The sequence below is a fragment of the Pan paniscus genome, chromosome 16, assembly GCF_029289425.2.
Source record: "Pan paniscus chromosome 16, NHGRI_mPanPan1-v2.0_pri, whole genome shotgun sequence".
Taxonomy (NCBI): Eukaryota; Metazoa; Chordata; class Mammalia; order Primates; family Hominidae; genus Pan; species Pan paniscus.
The window spans coordinates 51135868-51159156 of record NC_073265.2 but is presented as its reverse complement, the minus strand read 5'-3'; the positions used below and the strand labels follow the sequence as shown (position 1 = coordinate 51159156).

General features: G+C 33.7%; 1 protein-coding gene across 9 annotated transcripts in view; it reads left to right on the top strand.

Annotated features, from left to right (window-relative positions):
• The window catches only part of VPS13C (vacuolar protein sorting 13 homolog C), a 205126-nt gene that overhangs the window by 163025 nt on the left and 18812 nt on the right, over positions 1–23289 (top strand). For all 9 annotated transcript variants that reach the window (XM_034938865.3, XM_034938864.3, XM_055098860.2 and 6 more), the window contains 13 exons: positions 4185–4420; positions 10310–10451; positions 11835–11975; positions 12739–12820; positions 12934–13003; positions 13612–13723; positions 13844–13957; positions 15819–15958; positions 17511–17592; positions 18712–18825; positions 19614–19689; positions 21174–21337; positions 22551–22596. In XM_034938865.3, the coding sequence (XP_034794756.2) occupies positions 4185–4420; positions 10310–10451; positions 11835–11975; positions 12739–12820; positions 12934–13003; positions 13612–13723; positions 13844–13957; positions 15819–15958; positions 17511–17592; positions 18712–18825; positions 19614–19689; positions 21174–21337; positions 22551–22596 (1519 nt within the window). The remainder of the gene's footprint in view (positions 1–4184; positions 4421–10309; positions 10452–11834; positions 11976–12738; positions 12821–12933; positions 13004–13611; positions 13724–13843; positions 13958–15818; positions 15959–17510; positions 17593–18711; positions 18826–19613; positions 19690–21173; positions 21338–22550; positions 22597–23289) is intronic.

The following is a 23289-nucleotide window of genomic DNA, read 5'->3' as shown; positions in this document are numbered from 1 at the left end:
TTCTTGGTTTCCATTTGTGTGGAATATCTTCTTCTATCCCTTCACTTTCACCCTATGTATGCCTTTGTAGTTGAAGTGTGTTTCTGGTAGACAATGTATAGTTGGGCCCTATTTTTTAATTTACCCAGCCACTCCATTTCTATTAATTGAAGAATTTAGTCTATTTACATTCATTATTATTATTGATAAGTAAGGACTTAACTACTGCCATTTTGTTACAGGATTTCTGTTTTGTTTTTTTTTTTTTCTGCTTTTTCTTTTGAGACGGAGTCTTGCTCTGTCACCCTGGCTGGAGTGCAGTGGTGCAATCTTGTCTCACTGCAACCTCCACCTTCTTGGTTCAAGCAATTCCCCTGCCTCAGCCTCGCTAGTAGCTGGGATTACAGGCATACGTCACCACGCCTGGCTAATTTTTTTGTATTTTTAGTAGAGATGGGGTTTCACCATGTTGGCCAGACTGGTCTCAAACTCTTGACCTCAGACAATCCGCCCACCTCGGCCTCCCAAAGTGCTAGGATTACAGGCATGAGCCACTGTGCCCGGCCTTTCTGATTCTTTTATAATGCCCCTCTTTCTTTCTTCTTTTCTTACTGTCTTCCTTAGTGGTTAAGTGGTTTTTCTCTGACAGTATGTTTTTAGTTCACTGCTTTGCATTTTTAGTATATTTATTATAGGATTTTGCTTTGTGGTTACTATGAGGCTTACAAAAAACATCTTATAGACACAATACATTATTTTAAACAAATGACAACTTAACTTTGATCAGAAAGGAAAGCAAGGAAACCAAAAAGGAAAAACTAAAAAATGCTACACTTTTAAGTTCATCCCCCATACATCTTGGCATTCTGTTGTCTCAATTTATATCTTTTTTATATTGCCTATTAAGAGGTTGCTGTAATTATTATTTTTGATAGATTCGTCTTTTAGTCTTCATACTAGATATATGAGTGGATTATACACCACAATTATGGTGTTAGATTATTCTGAATTTGTCTGTGTACTTAGTTTTACCAGTGAGTTATATGCCTCCAAAATTTTTTTTTCATTTTAACATTGTTTTCTTTCATATTGAAGAACTCCTTTTATCATTTTTAGTAAGATGGGTCTAGAAGTAATGAATTCCTTCAGCTTCTGTTTATCTGATAAAAACTTTATCTCTCTGTCATGTTTGAAACAAAGCTTTGTTGGATACAATATTCTTGGTTGGCAGGGTTTTTCCTCCCCTTCAACACTTTGAGTATGTTGTCCCACTGCCTCCTGCAGGGCATGGTTTCCTGAGAAGTCAGTTGCCAGACAAATTGCAGCTTCTTTATATGTTATCTGCTTCTTTTCTTTTGCCACTTTTAGGGTCCTCTCTTTGTCACAGGCCTTTGAGAGTTTGATTATTATATGCCTTAGGGTAGTCTTCTTTGGATTCAATCTGTTTGGTCATCTGTGACCTTTACCTGTGTATTTCTATCTTTCTCCAATAGGGAAAGTATTTCCTTGTTAATTCTTTAATTAACTTTCTACCCCTTGCTCTTTCTCAGCTCTCTCTTGACCACCAGTGACTCTTAGATTTGCTCTTTTGAGTTTATTCTCTATATTTTGCAGGCATTCTTTGTTCTTTTTTATTGTTTTCTCCTCTGTGTATTTTCCAATTGCCTGTCTTAGAGCTAACTGATTCCGTCCTCTACTTGATCCAGTCTGCTCTTGAGAGCCTCTAATACATTTTTCAGTTCAGCAAATTTATTTAATCATTCCAGCATTTCTGTTTAATTTTATTATTTCAGTCTGTTTCAATTTCACTGATAAATTTCTTAATTGTTTTTCCATGTTGCCTTGGAAGTTGCTGACTTTCCTAGAATTGCTACTTCGAATTCTTGATCTGAGAACTCACACGTGGCTGTCTTATCAGAGTTTGTCACTGGTACTTTGCTTTGTCTATTTGGGGAGGCCATGGTTCCCTGCTTGCTGTTGTTTTTTGTGGACATGCGTCTATGGCTTTACATTGAAGGATTATTTATTTATTCCAGTGTTTGTTCTCTGGCTTGTTTTGGTCTTTCTAGAATATGTTTGCTTAGAGGTCCTTTGCAGTTGCCTGTGGGTCCCCTTTATCCTAGATCACTGCCTCCTATTCAGCACTAGATGGTGGTATAATTGCTGGTTTGCCTCAGTTCTCAGAAACATTTGGCAGTACTGTCTCCAGTGGTGGGGAAGGGGTTGCATCTCAAAGGGGTTATCCTAGCTATGTAGGAAGGCTGCCCAGGGTTCCTCCTCAGAAGACTTATGGACTGTGCCTCCCACAGTGTTGTGCTGCTGAACAGCCACTCTGAATAGGCGTTTCCTTTGGCTGAAATAAAGAGCAGAAATTCTTGGGCTGGAGTTTTTAATCCTGCTTCCCTCTTTGTCTGTAGCCTCCCTTGGGGGGTTTTTCTTCCTAAAGCACTTGTGATGCTTCCCATGGGCTGAGCCAGGAGTGGTTTTCCTGCAAGGGAGCCCAAGATGGTGGGGAAGCTGGCTTTCTGCTTTGATCTCACTTTATCCAGTGTAGAAATGGTGAGCCTAAGAGGAATTTCCTGCATGCAGTGCCAGGCAGATTCGGGGAGAGGCATTGTGGGTAGAGAAGTTCATTTCTGTTACCATCTCCGTGGAGCTTTCCACTTCTCTGTGGCTCCAGGAATTGTGTCAGCCTCAGGTTCAAGTTCTGGGATATTGCTGGTGATAATCTTGGCACTAGAAGTTTATGTTTGGTTTTCTGTGGTAAAGAGTGAAGCCACATTGCTTCTACTCTTCCATTTTGGAGTTATCACCCTCTGTTGATTTTAATTTCTGACCAATTCAAAGCAAAATTATTAAATAGATAATGATAATATGACACAGAAGGAGTGATAGCCATAAACCTTCATGCGATGAATAGTATTGCATCAACATATAAAACTTAAAATGCTAGAAATTAACTGAAACACAATTACCTGGGGATATTTTAGTGTACTTCACATGAAATAGATGAAAAACAAGAGTCAGATAATATTGGAATAATAACTGTGAACTAAGATACATAGCACATTTTGTAGTTTACAGATACAGAATTCACCTTCTTAATAGGTATGTGTGAAAATTTGATTTCTTATTAGAGTAAAACAATTGGGCAGGCATCTTTGATCACATAATGTACCTTGAAAGTATTAGTAAATTTTGAACATTAATGACACTCAACTATTCTTATACTCTTGGTACCTTCAGTTGTTTTTGTTTTTTTTTTCTCCCCTGGAAAGCATGGAATGGAAAGTACATAGTAGGTACTCGTACTGCTTATTGAAATGAACTGTTCTATTTCCATTAAACCCAGAATGAAGTGGAATTTATTATTTTAACCTCTGAAAACACTGACCAAATCAAGCCTCATATTTTTAAGTGCTGCATATAACCTTCACCAGTGTGATTCACATAAATATTTCCTATGTTATAGATCATGAAAACATAAAAATAAGCTAGGCTGGTTTTGTCTGAGGTTACATTTCTTTCTTTCTTTCTTTTTCTTTTTTTTTTTTTTGAGATGGAGTGTTGCTCTTGTCGCCCAGGCTGGAGTGCGATGACGCTATCTCAGCTCACTGTAACCTCTGTCTCCTGGGTTCAAGCAATTCTCCTGCCTCAGCCTCCTGAGTAGCTGGGATTACAGGTGCCCGCCACCATGCCTGGCTAATTTTTGTATTTTTAGTGGAGACGGGGTTTCACCATGTTGGCCAGGCTGGTCTCGAACTCCTGACCTCAGATGATCTGCCCGCTTCAGCCTCCAAAAGTGCTGGGATTATAGGCGTGAGCCACCACCCTGGCCTAAGGTTACATGTCTAATAAACTTCTGAACCATTCGGTTTTCTGGCTTGGAGACAAAGAATCATCTTATCGCATTGGTGCCACCAAAGGATCCTCTTGAATCCTGCTCTGTGCCCTTCAGCACTCACTAGGTAATTCAGACTGAGGTATTAAAAAACTATGTACTATTAGTCTTAGTTTTTGAAAACAATTGGTGAGTATATTTTAAAATAGATTACAGCTTAATTTATGTCATTTTGATGGTTAGAATTTTTCAGTTTATAGTAGTGCTTCTTAAACTTTTCTAATCTTTCTCAGTTATTATAGTTCAATTTTATATAATAAAAAGTTACTATGTGTGGGTTTAATGAAGTCTTTCTTCTTCCCAGGATGGATGTGGACAGTTTCCATATGATGCAAACATCCAGATACACTGGGTATCATTTCTGGATGGGCGCCAGAGAGTTTTGCTTTTCACCGATGATGTTGCCTTGGTTTCCAAAGCACTGCAGGCAGAAGAAATGGAACAGGCTGATTATGAAATAACCTTGTCTCTCCACAGTCTTGGGCTTTCACTGGTTAACAATGAAAGCAAGCAGGAAGTTTCATATATTGGGATAACCAGGTATGCAAGAAGGAAAATAAGACATCCTAAATCTTTAAAAGGCATTAAGTTCATAATAGCCGATTTGAGAAAAGTAAAAAGATACCTGGTTTGACTTTGGTATGCTGTATATTTATTCAGTAAGCTTACTGAATAATTCTTTGAACTGTTAGTTGAAAAGCCCCGAGGATAGAAAGATGACTAAGATATTGTCTTTGTCTTCACAATACTCATTGTCAGTTGGTGGGGAAAAAAGTGGTTTGTTTCTTTCCTTGTTGTCCTTAATTGTGTGTGTGTGTGTGTGTGTGTGTGTGTGTGTTTAATGAGTTACAAAAATACTGAGAAAAGGAAAGTATGTACAAAGAAGGATGCACATGCACAATGGAAGTACAGAGGTACAAGTGACTAGTTTGTTTTGTGCAGTAGAGGTTGGGGAAACTGTCATGAGTTAGGGGGAAACCAACAGAAACAAACTGGAAAAAAGGTTCAGAGAGGAGGCTGTATTTGATATGAGTACATAATCTTTAATGGGTGGCCATTTAGAATTTTCTAATAGTTATGGGACCAGTTATTTTCTCCAGTTCTATTTATACCTGTATAAGCAAAATATTAGAATATGTAGTTGATTTTAAAAATCACACTTAATTTGGTAAAAGACTTATTCTTTTTTAGAGGCTGATGGGTGGAATGGTTGACATGATACCAAATATAACCAGGATAGGATCTATCAATAAGCACATGTTTGGGGAAAGAAAAGCAAATTAAGGAGAAAAGTAAATAGATAATCTATGTAATGAACTTTGCCCAACACCTGACAAACTAATGGTTATAAATGGTATCATACATACCATTAATATAATGTTAATATATTTATATGTAGATAGGCAATGCATTCTTTGTTATATATTTCAGTATTATATGATATTTTTAAACTAAACATGGAAATCATTTTTAGTTATATAGGTCCAGTTTTCCCTTTTGTTCTTCGATAAAACTTTTTACTTTAATATTGTATATGCTGTCCTGGTTTGTCAGGTTTACCTTTATTTATAAGAACATTAAAAAATTTATCTAAAATAACCTCATTACCTTTTTTATGACATGGTACACATTCAGTGAAATCTAGATTTTCAAAGGAAAAACACCAGTTACATAATTTTAAAAATCAGACTTTTTTTGAGCAGCCTTATGTCTAGAGAAAAACTGTAAAATAAAGAGTTTTCATGTACCCGCACTCTTGTTTCCCCTATTACTAACATCTTGCAGTAGTGTGGTACATTGTTACTATTGATGAGCTAATATTGATACTACATTATTGTCTAACTTCATTATTATCTAACTTCTATATCTAACATTAAGTATTACTCTTTGTGTTGTACATTCTATGAGTTCTGACAAATGTGTAATAACCTGTATTCACCATTACAGTATTATATAAGATAGTTTCACTGCCCTAAAAGTCTCTCAGCTTCCTCCTGTTAATCCCTCCATTCCTCTTCTAAACCTTTGGAAACCGCTGTTCTTTTTATTGTCTCCAAAGTTTTTCTTTTTTCATAATTTCATATAGTTGGAATCAAGCAGTATGTAACCTATTCAAATTAACTTCTTTCACTTAGCAATATGCTTTTAAGGTTCCTTTGTTTCTTTTCATGGCTTGACAGCTCATTTCTTTTTATTATTGAATAATAGTCCATTGTATGAATGGACTATTACTCCAGTTTGTTTATCCATTCAACTATTGAAGGAGATCTTGGTTGCTTCCACATTTTCGCAATGAAGCTGTTATAAACATTTGTGTGCAAGTTTTTGTGTAGACATATGTTTTCTCCGCTTTGGGGTAAGTGCCAAGGAATATGATTGCTGGATCATATGATAAAAGTATGTTTAGTTTTGTAAGAAACATCAAATTATCTTACAAAGTGGTTGCATCATTTTTGCATTCCCACCAGCAATAAATGAGAGTTCCTGTTGCTCCACATCCTTGCCAAAATTTGGTATTGTCGGTGTTTTAGATTTTAGCTATTTTAATAAGGATATAGTAGTGTGTCATTGTTTTACTTTGTGGTTTTCTGATGACACATGATGTTGAGAATCTGTTCATATGCTTATTTGCCATCTGTATATCTTCTTTCCTGAGCCACCTGTTCAAATCTTTTGTTCATTTTAAAATTAGGTTATTTTCTTAATGTTGAGTTTTAAGAGTTCTTTGTTTATTTTGGGTACCAGTCTTTTATCAGATGTGTGTTTTGCAAATACTTTTTCCCAGTCTGTGGCTTATCTTTTTATTCTCTCAACTGCTTTTAACAGCAGAAGTTTTATATTTTACCTCAGGCTTATCAATTCTCTTCCTTCATGGATTGTGCTTTTGATGTTGTATATAAGAAGTCTCCACTATACCCAAAGTTATCTTTATTTCCTCCTATTATCTTCTAGGAGTTTTGTAATTTTGTGTTTTATATTTATTTATTTTTATATATGTATGTATTTTTTTATTTTTGAGACAGAGTGTCACTCTGTTGCCCAGGCTGGAGTGCAGTGGTGTAATCAACGCTCACTGCAACCTCTGCCAACTATGCTTAAGCAATCCTCCCACCTCAGCCTCCTGAGTATCTGGGACTACAGGCACGCACCACCATGCCAGGCTGATATTTTTTATTTCTTTGTGGAGATGGGATTTCACCATGTTGTCTAGGCTGATCTCAAACTTATATTTAAGTCTAATCCAGTTTATTTTTTGTGAAAGATGGAAGCTCTGTGTCTAGATTTGCTTTATTGCATATGGATGTCCAGGTGTTCCAACATAATTTGTTGAAGGACTTTGGTAGTTTCCTCATTTAGATCACATACACATTGTATTCGATTTTATTTATACCTAAGTGTTTGTGTCTTTGGTGCTAATGTAAATGGTATTCTGTTTTTATTTTACATTTTAATTGTTTATTGCTGGCATGTAAGAAAGCAGTTGACTTGTATATTTACCTTATATTTTTGCAATCTTGTTATAATTGCTTATTAGTTACAAGAATTTTTTGGTTCATTCTTTGGGATTTTCTGTTTAGACAGTCATGTCAAATGTGAACATTGACACTTTATTTCTTCACTCCCAACTTTATTTTCTTTTCTTATCACATCTTGGACTTACAGTACTATGTTGAGGTGGGAATGGTTGAGAGTGGAAATACTTGCCTTGTTCCTAATCCTGGTGGGAAAGCATCTGGTTTCTCACTATGATGTTAGCTATAAGTTTTTTGTAGGTGCTCTTTATCAAGTTGAGGAAGTTCCCCTTTAAGTTGTCTCAAAGTTTTTATCATAAATAATGTTGGATTTATATTGTCTATAGTAGATATTTTATTCAGTGCCTTCATTGACTGGTATCATCTAAATACATTTTATAGTTAGGACATTGTTAACACTATCATTGACTAATAGAAACAAGCTATGTAAAATAAAATATTATAGATTTTAGTATTCTCTAATTCAGGTGCCAGCAAAGTTTGGCCTATGAGCCAAATCTAACCCAATGCTTGTTTTTGTACAAACTGTATGAAATTCAGTTTGTTTCCCATAATTAATGTTTTGTTGGGACACAGTGATTTCTGTTCTTTTACATGGCTGCTTTGACATTGCTACTGAGTGCACTACAAATCACAGCGTGTTTGAGTTAGTGCATATTGTTCTGCAGCATTTTTTATATTACTGATATATATCTGTCATATCAAAACAAGAGAAAAGTGAACTTTGAATGTTCATCTTTTAGGGCATAATGAAATGTGTATTATCTTCTTATTAAAAAAAGCATCATTTTATTATGTTGTGGAACTACAGCTCTGCTGAAGTAATACAATATATGTTGACAATATAGTTTCCAAACTAAGCACTTACCGTAACATTTTCAAATCACAGGAAAGCAATGGCCAGAAAAATTAGAAAAATTTAAGGCAAAATATGTCATCACACAGAATATCTTTACAAATACAAAAAACAATAATGAGGCTGCAAGCAAAGTACGTTTCTGAGTGACTTATTTGTTAGCCAAGCCAGGAAAGTCTTTTACCAATAGTGAGTTAATTGAATTGTGTCTGCAGCAGCTAAAGAAATGTATCCAGAGAAAATGAACTCGTTTAAAGGCCATTAGCCTTTCAGTAGGAACAGTTGCTTAAAGAATTGAAGACATTCAGAACAACATCAATAGTCAATTACAAAAACAAGGCAAATGATATTGAGTGGTTTCCTTTGGCTCTTGATGAGTCAACAGATGTTACCAATACTGCTCAGTTGTATATTTGAGAAGTCAGCACTGAGTCTGAAGTGACTAAAGGATTAACCTGTATAAATAGTTTGCCTAGGACAACTACAGGTGAGAATATTTTCAAACCAGCAGAAGAAATACTAATTCAATACAACCTGAAGATAGATACAACTGATTATGGGAAAAATATGTGTGGAACAGAAAAAGACTTAGTTGGACAAATTCATAAAGCTAGTGAAAATGTAAAGCATTTAAAGCCTATTATTTGTGAGCAGGTACTTAGTGGAAAATATTTCAGTCCACCTTTTGTTACCAAACCATTAGTGTCAAATAGTTAACTTTATTAATTCATGTGGACTTAACTATCATCAGTTCTGTGAATTTTTGCCAGAAATAGAAGCTGAATGTTCTGACTTGTGTTACCACACAGCAGTTTGATGGGTTAGCAGCAGTAACTTTGTATTGTACTCTTTGAGTTCTGGGCCAGGATTAAAATTTTTTTGAACAAAAAGAACCACCCTCAACCACTATTAGTAAACACCAATAATAGTGGCTTTGGAAATTAATTTTTGTTGCAGAATTGATAATGCAATAATAGTGGCTTTGGAAATTAGTTTTTGTTGCATAATTGCGGAATTGATGATGTTTTTAAATGAATTTCAAGCTAAAATTAGAAGACAAACAGTGCTAATGTGAAAAATTTGTACTACAGTATAGTCAATTTTGAAGACAGCTAATATTTGAATCTCAAGTAGTATCAAGATGTTCCATGTACTTCCTGTGCTGTCCAAGGTTAAAACATGAAGCAAAATCTCCACTTCCACATGTATTTGGAGAGGATATATTTTAAGGCCTGCAACTCCAGTTCCAGCAACATTTTTTCTGACCTCAATGCAGGTGTAAGGAAATTTCCACATTTCAAAATTCATTTGTGCAATTGAGGAGCTTCTACCTAACTTTGAAATGGAAGTGATTGACCTGTAATGTATTAATATACTAAAAGGCAGATATCAAGAGAAGAATTTAATAGAATTTTATGAATGCCTTCCAAGTGATATATATGCTCAAGTAAAATAATAAATTCTCATTGACCAGTATCAGTATTTGGCAGCACCTATCTGTGTGAAATGGCATTTTTAAAGATGCTCATTACAGATTACCATTAATAGATGAACATTTACAATAGATTTTGGTAATAAATAACACTAAGTGACATGTTACTTTCACAAAAGAAGTTTTTTTTTCATTAATAGACTTGTTTTTAAGAATTGCTCTTAATTATTTTATATTCTAAATTTCATCAATTAAAATTTATGGGAGTTTTTTCTCTCTTTGGTATCTAAGTTGCCTATCTAATAACTTGAATTTTGTCTCAGTCCAGAAAGCCTAAAATATTTCCTATTTAATATGTGACCCTCTGCAGAAAAAGTTTGCCAGTCCCTTAGTTGGTTGATGTCAGCGTTGATAGAAAAAGTATTTTCTTGCCTGCCTCTTTTCTTTTTGTACTCTTGCAACACAGGTATAGTTCGTTACTTTAAGAAGTCCCTTGTACCAATGTAATTTTCATAGGAAAATAATAGTTACAATAATCTGGAGTTGAATAAAGTTCCACAGACCTAAATACATATTGCTAATTTAATTTTTGTGTGTGAATTATTTAGTTCTGGTGTTGTTTGGGAGATGAAACCAAAGCAGAAATGGAAGCCATTTAGTCAAAAGCAGATAATCTTATTGGAACAATCCTATCAGAAACATCAAATATCAAGAGACCATGGCTGGATTAAGCTAGATAATAATTTTGAGGTATACCAAAATTCTTTTGTTTTGATTTTTATATGTATATTTTCTTGGTGGTGGTAGTAAGTAAAATTGTAATGCCCAAGTAAAGACATGTGCAGAAATGAACTTATTTATTGGTAGATAAACTTTTATTTCTTAATAGGATTGGCGTGTCTAATGATACACATTAGTATATTTTTAATTAAAATATATTGTTATTTAATCATATACTGTGAAACAGGATTTAAACCTGTGTTTTAATAATTTTATTACATTTTTATAATTTTATTTACAAATCAGATAGTCTTATGGAACTTGTTTTCAGAAAGATTAGGGAGAAGTTAAGAATGCCTCATTGAAATTTTTGTTATATTTTGAATGACACCAATATATATTGCTAAATAAAGACTGTGTAAAATTACATATTTCATTGAGGAAAAACCTACAAAAAGCTGCTCAAGTAAATTCATTAAATGTGAGTGATTGTTGGACGTGAGTAGGCATCCACAAATAAAGATGCACTCCACCTAGGCCCTTACACAGTTAAAACTAAAAGTCACCTGTGCTCCAGGAAGTCTACAGAAGCTTGACTGCAATTTCCAGCTTGCTCTAGTTTAATCATGCAGTTTAGTTACTCTTTGTCATTGTTGCCTGATGGTTTGGTTAGCACTGTCACCAGTTACATTCCCCAGCACCCCCATCAATTTTGGCCATACTTAAATGATAAAAAACTATATAATTCATGTCAGACGTGACTAAGCTCTCAATTATTGATTGCAAAACAGACTTTGTTTAGAATTATCTTTGGGCCAGGTGCAGTGGCTCACACCTGTAATCCCAGTACTTTAGGAGGCTGAGGCAGGAGGATCACTTGAGGTCAGGAGTTTGAGACTTGCCTGGACAACATAGTGAGACCTTGTCTCTACAAAAAAAAAAAAAAAAGATAATAAAATTAAAATTAGCTGGGCATGGTGTCACATCTGTAGTCTCAGCTGCTTGGGAGGCTGAGACAGGAGTATCACTTGAGGCCAGGAGGTTGAGGCTGCAGTGAGCTGTGATTTTGCCACTGCACTTGTGACAGCAAGATGCCGTTTCAAAAAAAAAAAGAAAAGAAAAGGAAAGAAAGAATTATCTGGAACTATTCGTTACTTGAGGAAGTTTTCTTTTACATAAAGCATGTTTTTAAAACTATAGTTTCTATACTTGAAAAGTTTCACGATCTTTTTTTTCTAATAACTGGTAGAAAAGTGGTGCTTTTGCTTCAGAGATCTCAACTGTAGATCACCTTAAGATAGATCTGTTGGTGAGACATAAAGATTTTTTCAATTTGATCAATAAACAGATATTAAAAATGGAATGGCTACTGTGCTAATATCAGCTCATCACAAAAACGTGCTTTTTTTCTAGGTCAATTTTGATAAAGATCCAATGGAAATGCGCCTCCCTATTCGTTGCCCTATTAAACGAGACTTTTTATCAGGAATTCAGATTGAATTTAAGCAATCTTCTCACCAGAGAAGTTTAAGGGCCAGGTTGTACTGGCTTCAGGTAACATTGTCATTCTCAAATAAGTATTTATCATCACTTTGGGAATCTTGGGAATGAAATTTCTTTTTTACAACTATATAGTTTACATTGTAATTAGTATCTTTTCTTTGTTTGTATGTTTTTTCCCCTTTTCCCACATATCCTGTTTATTTAACATCTTACATATAAACTTCGTGACTGTTAAGACTAATTTTGATCAATTAGCCTGCAAAAGGGTTTTCTTGCACTGAGATTGTTATTCTTAAATGTTCCTTTGAATTTGTCATGGGACCCCCAAATAAGATTTTCCTTTGTCATTCTTCAGGACAGAGAGCAGAGCTTTGCTGGAGGTTCCTTTTGGATGCTTGCTTGCTCTCTCCCAGCATCCCTCCCTTCCTTCCTTTTAGCTGTTAAGTACTGTTTAGGCTACTTTAATTCTTCTTCTTTTTATCTTATCCCCTAATTTCATATTCAGTTTCTACTTTTATTTAAACCATAGAGAATTGAAATCTCACAGGATCCATAGATACAAGTATTTTCATTAATGATGTACAGACTACTGTTAATACAATTATGAGAGTATTTATATAGTCCTTTATTGAAAGCCTTGCCCTTGCTGAGGTATGTAACTTTTACAGATTTAAAATGAAACTTCTAATTACACCGCATATACACGCAGACACTTAATTATGATGAAAGTAGTGGCCTCTTCTATAACATTATCTTTGAAACTAAAAGGTTAAATTATTTGAAATCTTGCTAAGTTTGTTTTCTTTTCTTTCAGGTTGATAATCAGTTACCAGGTGCAATGTTCCCTGTTGTATTTCATCCTGTTGCCCCTCCAAAATCTATTGCTTTAGATTCAGGTAAAATAAAATAAGTTGTGACATAGATATACCTTATTTATAAAAGTTAAATAGGCATTAGTTTGACCTAGTATAAAGCATTATTTTTTTTATGTGTTACTTCTTCCTCTTAGAGCCCAAGCCTTTCATTGATGTGAGTGTCATCACAAGATTTAATGAGTACAGTAAAGTCTTACAGTTCAAGTAAGTGAAGATTCCTGCTGTTTCTCTAAAAGAATTTAAAATGAGAATCTACTTTGAAAATAAATCTTACTCCTTTTGAAAGTGACTTTCATGTAAAAAGTATTTTCCAACTGAACCTATTAATTCACTTTTGGTCAAGTAATCTTTTATGCTTCAACTTATTTTAGTAGTAGTCTCTACATATTTTAAGCTGTAGAATTTCTTCAACCATCTTCTTCCCTTTATAACTTCAATTAGAATATAAAATAGTAAGTGAAATCTAAATGATATGTATTTGTGAGCTGTGTTCTTTAATGTAATTGCTGTGAACTTTAAAAATTGGATCATACATGCTACATGATCTGGTTGTATTTGTTTAATCTGTGACATGACGAATGTGGCATTTGGGACTGTAAGTGCTAAGTGTTAATGCAGCAGTATTACCTTGAGTGAAGCTTTCACTCCAGTGAAAAAGTCTCAATCTAAGAAGACTTTGATCTTATTAACATAATTTTTAGGAGATGAAGGAACAAGATATAACTGTGGCTTTTCACTGAAATCAAAGTTTTAACATTGAAAATTAAAAGATTTGGTAGAAATCCTTTTCCATCTTAAATTTTTTTTCTTAGGTATTTTATGGTCCTCATTCAGGAAATGGCCTTAAAAATTGATCAAGGGTTTCTAGGAGCTATTATTGCACTGTTTACCCCAACAACAGACCCTGAAGCTGAAAGAAGACGGGTAAAAATTTTTATTTCTTGGGGAAAATATAAAATTAAAAAAATTTAAATCAGCCTTTTTTGAACAAATTTTAATAGAGAAAAAAATTAAAATAGAAATTCTTGATTTTATTTTTTTCAGACTAAGTTAATCCAACAAGATATTGATGCTCTAAATGCAGAATTAATGGAGACTTCAATGACTGATATGTCAATTCTTAGTTTCTTTGAACATTTCCATATTTCTCCTGTGAAGGTTTGTTGTAATTATTATTTTGAAAATTTAGTGAAATTATTGTAGAACTTTTTAAAGGGTCTATGGACCAACGTAGGTTTTAATTTGTTGCATCATGTATTTGGTGGGAATTTTGTTTGATTAATCGAAATAATTAAGACAGTTCTCTGTAGCATATGTACAGCCACAATTCCCACAGAGAAACCACCAGAGCATGTTCTCCAGTTTTGAATTAATAACCCCCTTATTCAAAGAAGAAGCTGACAAAAGCGTTTCTTAATTAAGCGTAGAAGTGCTTGCCAACGTTTAATGTTTTGGTTGCACTTTGTAACTACTATCACTGTCTAAACAGAGAGCTATAATGGGTGCTGTAACCAGAATGTGAAAATGCTGAAGTAGGTACTATATTGTTGATGTGGTGTTTTTCCCCCCTTCCAAAATTTGATTGTAACTAAGGGAGTGGAAAATTGGATACCTTTCACTTGCCTGATTTTGTACTTTATGAACCCATTTCTTTTTTCCCTTTTGTTGTTCTTTTTAGCTTTTATAGGAGAAAGTGACTGCTTAGTAAATTCTTAAATTCACAAATGCTATCAACCATAATGCTCTAAACTTGTGTAATGGGCCAGATTTATAATTAAGTAACTCTTTAAAATATTGATGATCCTTTACATTCTCAAAAACTGTTTACAGCACATTACTTTCAATTGCATTTACCAGTCCTTCAGCTAAATGAATGGATTTCTAAAATGGAATTATTATTTTAAATTGATCTATTAGTTTGGTGATATCAGACATATTGATAGTGTCAGGTTTAAAATTGATATTGTTTTATGTGATAGGTAATATACCATTTCTTTTTCACTTTTAAGTGAAAATTAGTTATTTGTGGGATTGAACAATACCTTAAACAAGTACTTACTGAATGCTTATTATAAAAGTTGCTGTGGAGGTATAAAACAGCTTCATGGATATTATATTCTAGGGGGATATTAATGATTGATAATTTACCTATTCATTTTCTTAGGCACAGTGGGAATTGTGCCATGAAGTCTAATGGCAAAGATTATGAACAACAATTATTTTCATAGCCCATAAGTAACATTGCCCTAGGGAAGGGCTGGATTAATGTTTACCCGTGGTTACCTTTCCTGGATCCCAGCACTCCCAGACTCGTCATTTGGGCAGAGGGTCACATGAAAGAAAAAACTAACCACAGGCTTTCCTGGCGTTGCCCCAAGTCCACTTTACTTGAACTCTATATTGGTTAGTTAATATGCCTAGGAAATGACAAAATGAGAAAGGAAATTCATCTACTTTATTTACACATATTGAATTACTTTTTGCCTATGTCTTCTTGCACTATTGCACTAATGATGGTTCAGTTCAAAGTAGCAGCTAAATGAGAACCTGAAATCTCATGTTTAAATACTAAGTTGGAGGATCTGTGGAAGCTGAAAGCCTTATTATACTTTTAAAAACTTGACAGCTTGCTAACTTACCTTAATTGTCATGTTATTGTTGTTATCTATATTTTGACTGGCAGATTACTTGTGTGCCAGTTTACATGTTTTTCTTCTTAAAATGATTACGCCATTTTTGTAAAGTGTGTCGGTTTCCCTCATATGAATGCAATGGCATTTATATACATTGCATAAAATTAGAACTCTGTTTTTGGATCAGACTAATTTGTATTTTATCAAAAAGCAAAGAGAATCAAATGTAAGTGGGTTGTTCTGCCTAATGTATGGTATCAAATAATAGCTTTCACTAGGACTCTAATCGAAAGACTTTTTTTGGTTTGTTTCTGGACTACCTGGATCCTAAATATGTAAATTTTTCACTTTTAGCTTTCATTTATTGAACATTATTTTTCTTTTAGTTGCATTTGAGTTTGTCTTTGGGTTCCGGAGGTGAAGAATCAGACAAAGAAAAACAGGAAATGTTTGCAGTTCATTCTGTCAACTTGCTGTTGAAAAGCATAGGTGCTACTCTGACTGATGTGGATGACCTTATATTCAAGTAAGACTTCTGTTAGAGTACATTGGGAAGCAGGTGTACCAAGGTCATGTTTCTGGACATTAATTCTCTCCAGTTGTGCAATGTTAGCTTAGGAAAAGGATAACTTTACTACTTATATTTGGAGAATTTGTTCCATTTGTGATTATACTCTTTAGGAATGCTTATTGTATTCATAATGATAAGGTGAAGAGTCTTGTTTTTTGTTTTTTTTGATTACTCATATCTAGATAATACCTGGATATAGAATAATAATTGAATTTTTTAGTCATATATTATAAATTAACCATATTTTAAAACATAATTATATTTAGAGATATGTAATGCTAGATACATATGCATTAAATAAATTGTTATTGAATTGAAATTCAACAATGGTATTGGAACAAGTAGTTATCTGGGTGAAAAAAAATTCCCTGTAGATCATTTTTACCTTACATGTACACTACTAAATTTCAGAGAAAACAAATGATAAAATATAAAACCTAAACTGAAAAGACAAAAAAAGTCCAATCTCTGAATAGAGGAGGTCTTTCTAAGTTTAAAAGCAGTGGAAAACATTTCAATGGAAAATAAAAGATACATTTAACCACATAAAAATCAAATACTTTACAACAAAATCAATGAAAATAATTAAAAAACAAAAGACTGGGAAAATATAATGACAGAGAAAGGACTATTATCTTAATATTAAACATTGAGAAGAAAAACTTAGATTCTAACGGTATAATGGCCAGAGAACAATAGGAGATAATTCACAAAAGGGAAAACACAGTGATGGCGTTATTATTTATCAAAGAATACATGCAAATTAAAGCAAATTATCAAAGATTTTAAAATATGAGCGATTCTATTTTAAAATCCTATTTGATACTAGTCAGGGGTGGTTCTAAGAAATAGGCACTTTTTAAATACTGTTGGTATAAGTGGAAAACTGCATTTGTTAGGAGCCTTCAATGTTTTGTTGCTTTTTACTCAGTAATTCTCTTTTTGGAAATTCTTTCCAAAAAGTAATCTAACCTTGAAGTTCAACCAAAGAGTTATATTCAACATACACATGGCATCATTAATTATTTTACCAAAAATTGGAAATGTCTGACAGTGGAAGAATTGTTTGTTATGACACTGCCACATGGTAGCATGCTATGCATCCGTTAAAAATGGTTATGTCAAGTTTTAAATAACATAGAGAAATACTTATCCACAGTGTTGAGTGTAAACAGGGCATACAAAATGTTTTAAACATTTTATCATTGCATATAAAAGAAAGAATTCTAAGTGTGAAATAAGAAAATAAACCTTTAAAATCCACTATGTGATGGGATGATGGTTGACTTTTAAAGAACTCTTTATGCATGTATGAAAAACTTGTGCACTGTTTTCATAATAATTTAGTAACCATTATTAAGACAATCATAAATTGTATGTGGTAAATGTACGAAGTCAATTGTGAAAGAATTGGCTATGATTAGCATTAGCTGTCATTCAAATTTTAAGTCCTTTTTTTTATCATATAATATTAGTATCTTTGAATCTTTCCTTTTTCTCCTCCCAGACTTGCTTATTATGAAATTCGATATCAGTTCTACAAGAGAGATCAGCTTATATGGAGTGTTGTTAGGCATTACAGTGAACAGGTAATTTCCTATCATAGTATTTCATAAGGAATATACTTCATAAAATATCAAAACATTTGCATGTGACTGTATAGTGTGCAGTAATGTTTATCTAATTTACCTCACTTTGAAATCTCCTTATTTAGTGGCTTTCTTCAATGATTAATTTCTATTTCTTTAGTTCTACCCCTCTTTATACACCTTTTGAAAATTTTCCTCCAGTTCCTTTTTTGACTTTGCAATTATACTTTTACCACTTTGGGAAAGAATAGTGACTTTATAGTCATTATACTTGGTTTCTTCAGTGATTATAGTTTCTGAATATAATCTAGTGAACTGCAAGCAGAATTCTAAGCTGGTTTCCTCCCTGTGCCTCAGTTACTCTGTGGTTCAAGTATGTATGCATAGAAACAGTAGTTGTTGCAGGTCACTTTGGTACAATTGCTATACAATGGAACTGCATGGTGACATCTCCTTTCCTTCCACTGCTGGAATATTCTTTCTCCTATTACATATACAGACATTATGATTGTTACATGTTAAAATGAGGATATGTTTTCCCTTTTTTTTGTTTTGGTTATTATTTTCCATCGAATTTATTAATAATGATGGTAAAGTAATACTAAAAACAACTAACATTTACTGAATTATGTATTTAATATGCATACTCACCCATGCAAGGAGAGTGTAACTTCCCTTTTTAAAAAATTTTGAGTTTTCATAGAGACGGAGTCTCACTATGTTGCCCAGACTGGTCATTAACTCCTGGCCTCAAGTGATCCTCTCATCTCAGCCTCCTAAACTGTTGGGATTACAGGCATGAGCCACCACACCCAGCCTGACCTTCCATTTTATAGATTAGAAGACAGGCTGATACTAAATGACTTGCACAAGGTCACATAACTGCTGCATGGCAGCCTGTGCGTCAAACCTAGTTCTGTCTAATTTAAAAGCTGTTTAAATTAGCATAGTGCCTGGCACATAGTAAAAGATCCATTAGTGGAGGTAGTGGTGATTATTCCATACAGCTTTCTTTTAACACAAACTTAATTTTATCAGTAAATCTCTTTTTTTCTATTTCATTATGATGTTTCTTACAATAGTTGTGAAGGACTTAATTTAATTTTTTTTCTTTTTTAGTTCTTGAAACAGATGTATGTCCTTGTATTGGGGTTAGATGTACTTGGAAACCCATTTGGATTAATTAGAGGTCTGTCTGAAGGAGTTGAAGCTTTATTCTATGAACCCTTCCAGGTATTGACCTCTTATTTATTTTAAGGATAGGTATAGAAAAATGGATGGTCTATTTTTTAATAACAAATAGTAATTTGCATTGTAATTGTATCTGGGAATTGAATAATGTTCAAATCACAAAAGTATATCAATTTTATATTTTTATTTAAAGGTACATGAGATAACATTGGATGATTGTTTAGAATTTAATGAGCGCTGCCCACATTTGCCAGGATTTAATGTAGTTGTAAGAATATTTAGAGTGCTGGGTAGATTAAGACTTTCAAGACTGTTCCACCATTGTGGAAGGGACTAATAGGGCACTGAAAGCAAAGTTTGTTTCATATTCAAGCTGTCATCTAACCTATTCCCCTCCATTTAAAGGGTCTAGCAGCCCAGCCCAGTGTATGAGGGTTTTTGGAGAATAAAGCAGAGAAAATAAATGAGAGAATAAGACAGTAAAAAAATCTTTGGGCTCTTACTCTTGTTATCACTGCAGCTTGTTTTAGCAATCTGATGAAACTTAGTTCTGGGAGGCCAACTTCAAATTGTAATTGAAGCCAGTGATTTACACCTATCCAATTTTTGACTTAAAGAATTTGCTAAGATCATGTAGGTTGAAAGTGTCTTCAAACACAATAGATATTCTATCCATATTTGGGGTAGAAGTGAAAATTGATTCATCACAATGTTTATGGATTTTTACAGATTTGGATTCTTCTTGCAAACCCTGAACTATGAAAGTAAAAGTCTGAAACTTAAATTTTAAATAATAAGATTATTTTTTATTTTTTATTTTTTTTTGCCAGGGTGCTGTTCAAGGCCCTGAAGAATTTGCAGAGGGGTTAGTGATTGGAGTGAGAAGCCTCTTTGGACACACAGTAGGTATGTATCACATATTTGTGTATATGTATATATTTTTATTATATTGTTATGAAATATGTTGTTATGAAAAACAAATGCTTTTATTTAGTAAAGGAGGGATCACTTTCTTAATAATCCCTTTTAAAAGACATGTTTCCCATGTTTTTAAATGAAAAATAACAGTGGACTGCTGGTTTTTTAGTATGTCTTTGTAGTGTTGAATAAATGCAAATAATTTTACATTTTAATTTTATTCCTTTTCTTGTTAGATGGGAAAAGTTAATTTCTGCATTTTTTGTATGAGACAGAATTTTAAGCACCTATTAGTTTAAAGCAATTGCATGCTATATATTGTGATAATGCTGTTTATATAAACAATGTAACTTCTCTGAGCCTTAAAAAATTATTTTATTTTTAATTGACACATGATTGTATATATTTATGGGGTATAGAGTGATATTTTGATAAATGTATACAATATGTAGTGATCAAATCTGGTAATTAGCATATTTATCACCTCGAACATTTATCATTTCTTTGTGTTGGGAACATTCAAGACCCTCTCTTCTAGCTATTTGAAGACATACAATAAGTTGTTGTTAACTATAGTCACCCTACAGTGCTATAGCATGCTAGAACTTATTCTCCTATCTGGTTGTGATGTTGTATCCATTAACCAATCTCTCCCTATCCTCTCCTCCTGCTACCCATCTCAGCCTTTAATAACCACAGTTCTACTCTCTAATTCTATGAGTTCAACTTCTTTAGCTGTCAGATGTGAATGAGAACATGCAGTATTTGTTTTTCTGTGCCAGACTTATTTCACTTAACATAATGTCCTCCAGGCTCATCCAAGTTGCTGTGAATGACCGGTTTTCATTTTTTTAAATGCCTGAGTAGTATTCTGTTTGTGTGTGTGTGTGTGTGTGTGTGTGTGTGTGTGTGTGTGTGTGTATCACATTTTCTTTATCCATTCATCCGTTGATAGACACTTAGATTGATTGCATATGTTAGCTATTGTCACTAGTGCTGCAGTAAACATGGGAGTGCAGACATCTCTTGATATACTCATTTCTTTTCTTTTGGGTATATACCCAGTAGTTGGATTGCTGGATCATACGGTAGTTCTAGTTTCAGTTTTTTGAGGAGCCTCCATACTGTTTTCCATAATAGCTGTATTAAGTTATATTTCCACTCTCAGTGTGTAAGCATTCCCTTTTCTCCACTTCTTTGACAGCATTTGTGATTTTTTTTTGTCTTTTTTATAATAACTATTCTAACTGGGGTGAGATAATATCTCACTGTGGTTTTGATTTGCACTTTCCTGATGATTATTGATCTTGAACATTTTTTCATATACTTGTTGGCCATTTGTATGTCTCCTTTTGAGAAATATTTATTCAGATCGTTTGCCTATTTTAAAATCAGATTATTTGTTTTCTTGCTGTTGAGTTCCTTGTATAGTTCCTTGTATATTCTAGAAATTAATCCCTTGTCTTTGATAGGTGGTGCAGCAGGAGTTGTATCTCGAATCACTGGTTCTGTTGGGAAAGGTTTGGCAGCAATTACAATGGACAAGGAATATCAGCAAAAAAGAAGAGAAGAGTTGAGTCGACAGCCCAAAGATTTTGGAGACAGCCTGGCCAGAGGAGGAAAGGGCTTTCTGCGAGTAAGTTCTCTGCTGAATCTTTAAGAAATCTGCAACTTAAAAAAAAATGTATTCTAGCTGGTTGTGTGAAACTTAGAATGCTGCTTATGAGTCTAGGCCTGTAGGAATAGAAAGAATGATAAATGATGGACTTTCCAGTTTCCTTTTTGCTCCCCTTCCCCATTGTCACCACCAGATCTATCCCCTGAATTGTCAGATTTCATAAAACTGTAATGATGACAGGGTAGTACTGGTGTAGAAGGCGAGGAAGTGAGAAGCAGAGATACATGGTACCTATGGAAACTAGAGGGAGAAGGAGCTCTGCAGGTCATCAGCAATTGACTGTTTCTGTGGAAGGGATGTGTGAAAATTAATTGTTGATAATCCAGGAACTGCCTTTCATTACTTTTTAATACTTTTAAAATTATATAGGTAATATATGAATACTGCTTAATTATATAGGTGATGTATGAATATTCTTATAATTATAAGAACTTAAAAGTTATTCTGTTAATAAGTAAATAAAACATTATAAGTAAGGCTAGAATACCCTAATCATCTCATCTGTTTCCAATTTAAGTGTGTATCCATCAGTTCTCTTTCTGTGTGTTTATAGAATATACAGGTATTTTACTACCATTACTTCATAATGATTAAAAATATATTAGTATATTCATGTTTTAATTTTGGAAATAATTTCAGGAAACTGCTGTGTTTTTTGATAGTAATTTGTAATGTTGGGTGTTACAGTTACTAAGGCACTTTATTTGCCAGGTTATTACCTATCCTTGGGAGGGCCCTTTATTTTCAGTTTTCTACACTTCCACTAAGTTACAATGTAATCCCCTTAAAATTTATAATTAGATAGTAAATATTATTTGGCTCAACTCACTCATCTTGCTGATGTGGAAACTGAGACTTAAAGAGATTTCAGCTACCCATGGTTACGTAGCTGATTGGTATCATAGCCAGATTTAAAATCCTTTTACCTGCTTTACTCCTGTTTCTTTTATAAAATTTATAAAATGCTTTCATTTAAGATTTGCTGTGATATGATATTTGAAAAATCATAGTGCTAACTTATATGTGTATGTTGTTCACATTATCAAGTTAAGTCTTCAATTTTTGTTGTTGTTGTTGTTATTTCCAGTATGTCTGTAGAGACCTCTAGTGGTTGGCTTAAAATTAAACACCTTCCATTCAGTCTAAACTATATGATTGATTTCTCTTTCAGGGAGTTGTTGGTGGAGTGACTGGAATAATAACAAAACCTGTGGAAGGTATGTTGAAAATATTTCCTTCCTTTATAAAGTCTGAAGACTTGATGCTATTAGTAAACATAATAGATGTTATTGCTGCTATATACTTGATTGAGAAAATTACTGACTGAATTTTATATTCGTAGCCTTAAGTTGCTCAATGAATGTATTTTCCTTAGAAAGCAGAGAGGTTAAGTAGTAGATCATGCTTCAGACTTTGAATGCTATTTTTAGCAGGGCCAGAGATAAACTAGATTTGTTTGGGTCCTCAGTAGCAATTTACTCAGTTTTGCTGTTGTTGTTTTTATCCCATTAAAAAAGCACATTGCTTATTCAGTGCAATCCTTATCAAAATCCCAGTTGGTTTCTTTGCAGAAATTGACAAGCCAAGTCCAAAATTTATATGGCCATTCCAGGGATCCCAGATAGCCAAAAAAAAGTCTTGAAAAAGAACAAAGTTGGAGGACTTCTACTTCCCAAATTGAAAACTTACTGTAAAGCTACAGTAACTAAGACAGTGTAGTACTAACATAAGGATAGACATATAGAACAGTGGGATACTATTCAGAAATAGAGTTCAGAAGGAGTCAGAAATAGACTCTTACTTATGCTTAACTGATCTTCGACAAGGATGTCAAGATAATTCAATAGGAAAGAACCGTCCTCAAGAAATTTGCTGGGACAACTTCATATCTATGAGCAAAAGAACAAAAT